Raw genomic sequence first — 6,000 nt, 5'->3', positions numbered from 1 at the left:
TCAAACATCTAAAGAACAATAAATCACCAGGTGTTGATGCAATTACTTCAGAATTGTACAAATTATTTTCTGAACAATTTGAAGTCTTTTTAGAGTCTTAAAAACAATGTTCTCCCTCCTACAATGAGTCAGGGGTTAATAACACTGATACCTAAGCCTAAAAAAGAAGTGCTGCTCATCGATAACTGGTATCCAATTTGTCTTCTTAATAATTACTATAAGATATTAGCCTTACTACTTGCAAAGATAACTAAAGAAGTCCTGGATGCAATCATTGATGAAACACTGGCTTCATGAGGAACAGACATATTTCGAACAATGTCAGACTAGTATTAGACATACTTGACTACTCAAACCTAATAACTGAGGATAGCTTCATATTATCTTTTGACTTTTATAAAGCTTTTGACACGGTAGAGCATCAGTTCCTCTTCCACTCCCTTGAGAGACTTGGCTTTGGGGATTTTTTCTGTAAGTCTATTAATACTCTCTATACAAATGGTAACAGCTCTATCAAATTGAAATATGGCACCTCACCTAGATTTGAGTTAAAGAGAGAAATTAGGCAAGGCTGTCCTATCTCTCCATATCTGTTTTTATTAATCACCCAACTTCTTACAAATTATTTAAATAATAGTCCTGTACAATGTATCTCCATAGCTGGTAAAGATAAGCCAGCTGGCTGACGATACACTTTTTCTGAAAGACGCTAACCAAATTCCCGTATCGATCAATGTGATACAATCCTTTTCCAAAGTGTCTGGTCTAAATCCCCCAGGGATTTAGGGGGTTCGGAACATGCACTCTAATTTATTATTTTACCTTTATTTAACCAGGTAGGCCAGTTGAGAACAAGTTCTCATTTACAACTGCGACCTGGCCAAGATAAAGCAAAGCAGTGCGACACAAACAACACAGTTACACATGGAATAAACAAACATTGTCAGTGACTGGATGGTTGTTGCCAAGTACTAGCTACTCAAGAGCCTATCTTAAAACCAAAACACTGATGTGGAAAGACAGAATACCGCAACATAGAATGACACTGGAAAACAGCAGATCTAGATATTAAAAATAGATCTTTATTGTTATGGTAGGATCCTGTACGATCTAAACAGAAGAGGCGCTTATGGTAAAAGGTCAACTTTGTGTGTGTTTTTTATCATTTTCCCATATCTACTGAGAGACACTGTTCAACCGGAGCTGCCACCCAACCCAGAAATAATTATATTTATATAAACTTTATACAAACCAAGCCAGTAGACATATCACACACCCTGAATGCACATTCAGCTCTGCAACTTTATTTACACATAGCATCCAACTCAAACTGCATAGCACAGATGTGTCAATGTAGGGTTTCATGATAGTTTTCAAAGGTCCACGTTACAGATGAAAATGTTATTGTGACACTCTTGAATGTACAGTGCAACACATACAGAAACATGGGTGAATGAAAGTTACTGACTTACATTACTGGCTTGGAAGTTGTGCATTTTTTGAGTCTACGTCCTCCTTAACTTGTTAGCTACACTCACAGAGAAGATACATTAATTACAATACAGATGTACCATGTGAATTAAATTGCACAATAACAGGCCCTCTTCTTCACCCTCTGGGCTGTGTGGGTTCCTATAGGACAGTGTTTCTCAGTATCCCTTCATTCCAGGTCAGTAGGCTACTATCATGGAAGTCGGAGTTAAACACAGAGGGCCGGGTGGCGATGGGTTCTGCCTTATGCAACCAGTCCTCCACGTTTGCTAAATTACTTTGTTCCATCTCTCAAACAGAGACCTGCAAAAGAAAGGGGGGAATTACATATTACAGCCAAATAGAGACAGAAACACTGAGCTTGGTCAAGTACAGCACACTATGGCAAAGGTGTGAGGCAATTTGGTGGAAGAAGCATATGATTCACAAGGGTAAGTTGTTACATGAACTTGAAATTCATCAGTGCTCTGTCATGCTGAGAATCCATCAGACATTTTCTAATGGGTTACCGATATTATCTCAAACAGTCATACTGTTTTTAGGTTTTGAGACTCACCCCTCTGTGTGTCCCCTGCACTCCCCCTGTGGCTCCCACAGGGCCTCTAGATTGTTCCGTTTGCCTTGAGTTTGGCAACCAGGTCATCCACCGTCTCCACCTTCACTCCGGCCAGTCTCGTTGGGGGCTCGTCCACCCTCAACACCTCCACCCGCGACACCATGTCCACCCCCAGGTCCGCTGGCTTCATGGTGGCTATCTTCTTCTTCTTGGCTTTCTGGGAGGTGGAGGGAGAAGGAGATGAGAAATTAAAGTGCTATTTATGTTTGTGTGTGTGTGTACACTTTGAGTAAATGTACATTGTGTGTATTACCATGATGTTGGGCAGGGTGGCGTATCTGGGGGTGTTGAGTCGAAGGTCTGCTGTGAGGACGGCTGGCATGCTGATTTTGATGGTCTCTAGACCACCATCGATTTCCCTCACCACCTTCACCTTTTCCCCATCGATGGTCACCTCAGATGCAAACGTGCCCTGCAAGAATGTGAGGTCCTACATTTAGTAGATGTCATAATCCACATTGAGATGAAATAGTATCTGAAATTATCAAGTTAACTTAAATGGAAAGAAGGCTTTGTTTTTGTTACCTGACAATTGTAAACCTGTTGTAGGCCACGAGGCAATCCAAGAGTGACATCTGGTGGTTTAACCATGTAAATACACCCTAATTTTGCCCTTTGGTCTACTTTTCAGTGCAGACTGTGTTGACTGTAGTGACATAATCTAAGGCCTGCTAGTTCAGCTGGTCTCTTCACCTGACATTACGTCGATATGCTAATGCTTACAAAGACCATGAGAAAAGGTCCTGGTCCGGACAGCAATGGTATCCAAGTCAGCAGTTAACAGTAAACAAGGCCTCTATGCTCCGAGATCAGTTTAGTGATTCCTGCTGAGAAAAAGGATTACAACAAGAAACCACTACTGACCTGTGGCCAGTCTAACAAGGCTGCCGTCATCTGACCCGTCTGGTTACAGTCATCGTCAATGGCCTGTCAAAAAATACCAACACAATCAGTGAGCATTGCATGAGATGATGAGGTTCGATTTCAAAGTCAACTGGCATTGGTGTGGCAGTGGCACAATCTATTGCATCGGATGACCTGTTTGCCCAGGATGACGAGTGAGGCCTCCTCCTTCTTGGCCAGGGCAGCAAAGATCTTGGAGATCTGCAGGGGTCCCATGGCCTCGTAGTCTTTTCCTGAGACCTCCACGTGGATGCCGCGGTCACACCCCATGGCCAGTGCAGTACGGATGGTCTCCTACACACACACACACACACACACACACACACACACACACACACACACAATACAAACACTTGAGCGGTAGGGTTCTCAAAATTATATAAGAACACCATCTGAGAACAATAACAGAATAATACAATCATTAGCACAGTCAAGTTGGAGGTGACCAACTGCAGAATCCTTCTTACAATAGAATGAAAACATACTCAGGACCGCTATCCTAATGAAGAAACAAGATCCAAAGCTTCCCTCCAAACATTAGCTATTGAAGGCCTGTTAAGGATGTAGCCTAATGCTACAGAACGTTCGGATTGAAACGTAAAGATAGAAATGAATTGAGTAGAACAGATATGTATAATGTCATGTAGAATAATGTTTTGCATCGTTGAATCCGCCCGTCTTCAAAATGGCATCGCCAGGCCAGAGCACCACGTCACTCTTACCGTTACTTGTGTGGGCCCACAGCTGACGGCCACCACCTCTTTGATGAACTTCTTCTCCTTGAGTTTGACGGCCTCCTCCACGGCAATTTCACAGAAGGGGTTCATTGAGTGCTTGACGCCATCTGTCACCACCCCGCTGTGATCGGGCTTCACGCGGATCTAAGGGAGAGGGCAGGGAAGTCTTGATTAGGCACCAAACAGAAAAAAACTGACTGAAAAACAATGGGACTACCTGAACTCCAATAAGAAATGCTAATTCAGTTTCAAAGAGCTTTGCCCTACTGAACATAAGTGACTACTGGATAGTCACTCAGAAGGGTCAGAGAGAGACAGACAAACAACTAAACAGACAAAGACAGAGGCTGGAGACATGAAGTGCAGGCAGTCAATGTGCCAGAGTTGAGTGTGGGGACACTGTGCAGTCTAGGCACTTGTAAATAGTTGCTGTGGGCCCGATGTAGGTGTGCTCTGAGCTTTCCAATTGAATTTGTGAGGCAGTCAAACCTATTCTGGAACACGTTTGAAAGCCTGCCACTAACCCAATAGTATTGAACAGCCATGGTAAATAAACCTTTTAAAACGCCCAAATTCTATCAATAAGTCCATCCCATATACATTAGTCACCTCATAATACATGACTGGCAAAGACTGTGTGTGTGTGTGTGTCTCTCTCACACACCACCTCTGTCTGATAAGAGTTGGGGCAGCATATGGGACTGGGAAGGGTAGAAACATAGTTTAACTGAGTGCCCCCCGAGAGACGGCTACAGGGATCTAGTTATGTGCAGCTGAAGCAAGAGTGCTCAGACTGTAGTATGAAATAACTGGTAATAGATATGGTGCTAGGCTTCCTTTACAAAAATATATATATATTACCTTGGAACTATCTGATATGAGTGGCTTGGATAGTGATAGCCTACTATCTAACTGTTCTGATGCTGTGACACCTAGTTGATTATATGTTTTTAAATCATTGTGATGAAGCCTGAATGAGGATTATACATGTAGCTTAACATGTGTAATACATTGGCACAATACAGTGACAATGTGTTGTTAGCTTTCTTTTTTAATTTTGACAGTCGTTTATCGTTTTTCCAATTCGAGGAGTAGCACGCTAGACAAATTAACCTTAACTGTTACCTAGATAACCCTGTAATGACCTTGGTATTTTCCTTGCAGTTATGGTTGTTAGTTGAAGACTTGACATTCAAACAATGAACGCTAGCTTGCTAAACTAACCCTTCATCCATCCACCCACCTTACGTTAGCTAGTAACGTTAGTTAGCTAGCTACCATAGCCATAGGAAGTCTCGAATGGAAATTCTGCACGTGAAATGTTGAATTGCTTTAAATTAGAAGACAGTGGGGGAGTAGCTACCTTGACAGCATAGTCAATTACACGTTTAACTCCAACAAGAACCCGCGACATTGTTAGCGATTCTTCGGTTCAGCAATGTACAGTAGCTAGCTACCCAGTCACCACAACGAACTTTCACCCAAGAAGCAGGGACTAGCATTCTACTAGCAGCAAAAATGATAACGTCACTCGGTATGGTAGTTATGAAACCTTTAAAATAAAAGCACGTATTTCAAAACGTTGCAATGTGAATAACTCATTCAAAACAGATTTCATTGTAATCAATAGCCACTTATATTGTGACAACAAGAAAATGCAATGAGTAATTTATGAAAACATATGCCAAATATGTTTTGAAATTATTTATATTTAGACAAATAATGAAAAAAAGACAACATTGACACTGGTATTTGTCCCTCCCGAATAGCCCCCAATGCAAGACACTGTAATAGACTGTACATGGGTTACATATTGGCTCATAGAGATACATTTTCTACCTGTTTCAGCTAAAGTGGGGTGGGAAATACTCAGTAGGGTCTCTACTAAGCAAATATTATGGTTCGTTTTGGAGTGGGACTGTGTTGTACATACCCAGCAGGACTTCATTCTCAGCCAGCAGCAGTCCCCCTGAAAAACCACACATATTTGGTTAGTGGAGACCCTACTGAGTATTTCCCACCCCACTTTAGTTGAGACAGGCAGACAAGTTTTCTCTCTTCAAGCCAATAAGTATCTCATATACCGTGTATTGCTTTGCAGTGAAATGAGTGGGTGGAGTAAGGAGTCACCAGTACTCTGTACAAAACCAGTTGCCCAGCACAAGACCCATTTAAGTTTTGCAGACTCTATTGAGGATTTCCAATAAGATGTTTGTGTTTTATTAAAAGTGTATTTCTTTAAATATATATATA

General features: G+C 41.7%; 1 protein-coding gene across 2 annotated transcripts; it reads right to left on the bottom strand.

Moving 5' to 3' along the window:
• Nucleotides 1–1,060: 1,060 nt before the first annotated feature.
• On the bottom strand, nucleotides 1,061–5,244 carry LOC120031217 (electron transfer flavoprotein subunit beta-like). Of its 2 annotated transcripts, none has more exons than XM_038976865.1 (7): nucleotides 5,111–5,244; nucleotides 3,733–3,891; nucleotides 3,146–3,304; nucleotides 2,972–3,034; nucleotides 2,361–2,519; nucleotides 2,048–2,264; nucleotides 1,061–1,794 (listed from the first exon to the last, which is right to left on the bottom strand). In XM_038976865.1, the coding sequence occupies exons 1-6, from the start codon at nucleotides 5,159–5,161 to the stop codon at nucleotides 2,094–2,096; spliced, it is 762 nt and encodes a 253-aa protein (XP_038832793.1). In that variant the 5' UTR covers nucleotides 5,162–5,244; the 3' UTR covers nucleotides 1,061–1,794; nucleotides 2,048–2,093. The 2 variants fall into 2 exon arrangements, with proteins under 2 accessions (XP_038832793.1, XP_038832794.1); XM_038976866.1 differs by lacking the exon at nucleotides 5,111–5,244 and adding an exon at nucleotides 4,991–5,011.
• Nucleotides 5,245–6,000: the final 756 nt, after the last annotated feature.

Source organism: Salvelinus namaycush, chromosome 37, assembly GCF_016432855.1.
Source record: "Salvelinus namaycush isolate Seneca chromosome 37, SaNama_1.0, whole genome shotgun sequence".
NCBI lineage: Eukaryota > Metazoa > Chordata > Actinopteri > Salmoniformes > Salmonidae > Salvelinus > Salvelinus namaycush.
The sequence above is the reverse complement of the archived record's forward strand: the minus strand, read 5'-3'. Positions and strand labels throughout refer to the sequence as shown.

What these genes read in the sequence shown, in the direction of transcription:
- LOC120031217 (XM_038976865.1), bottom strand. Translation starts at nt 5,161, where the DNA reads ATGTCGCGGGTTCTTGTTGGAGTTAAACGTGTAATTGACTATGCTGTC. An exon ending in GTGGGCCCACACAAGTAACG is followed by an intron (nt 3,305 to 3,732) that starts GTAAGAGTGACG and finishes GTGTGTGTGTAG; the next exon opens with GAGACCATCCGTACTGCACT. An exon ending in CCTTGTTAGACTGGCCACAG is followed by an intron (nt 2,520 to 2,971) that starts GTCAGTAGTGGT and finishes ACATTCTTGCAG; the next exon opens with GGCACGTTTGCATCTGAGGT.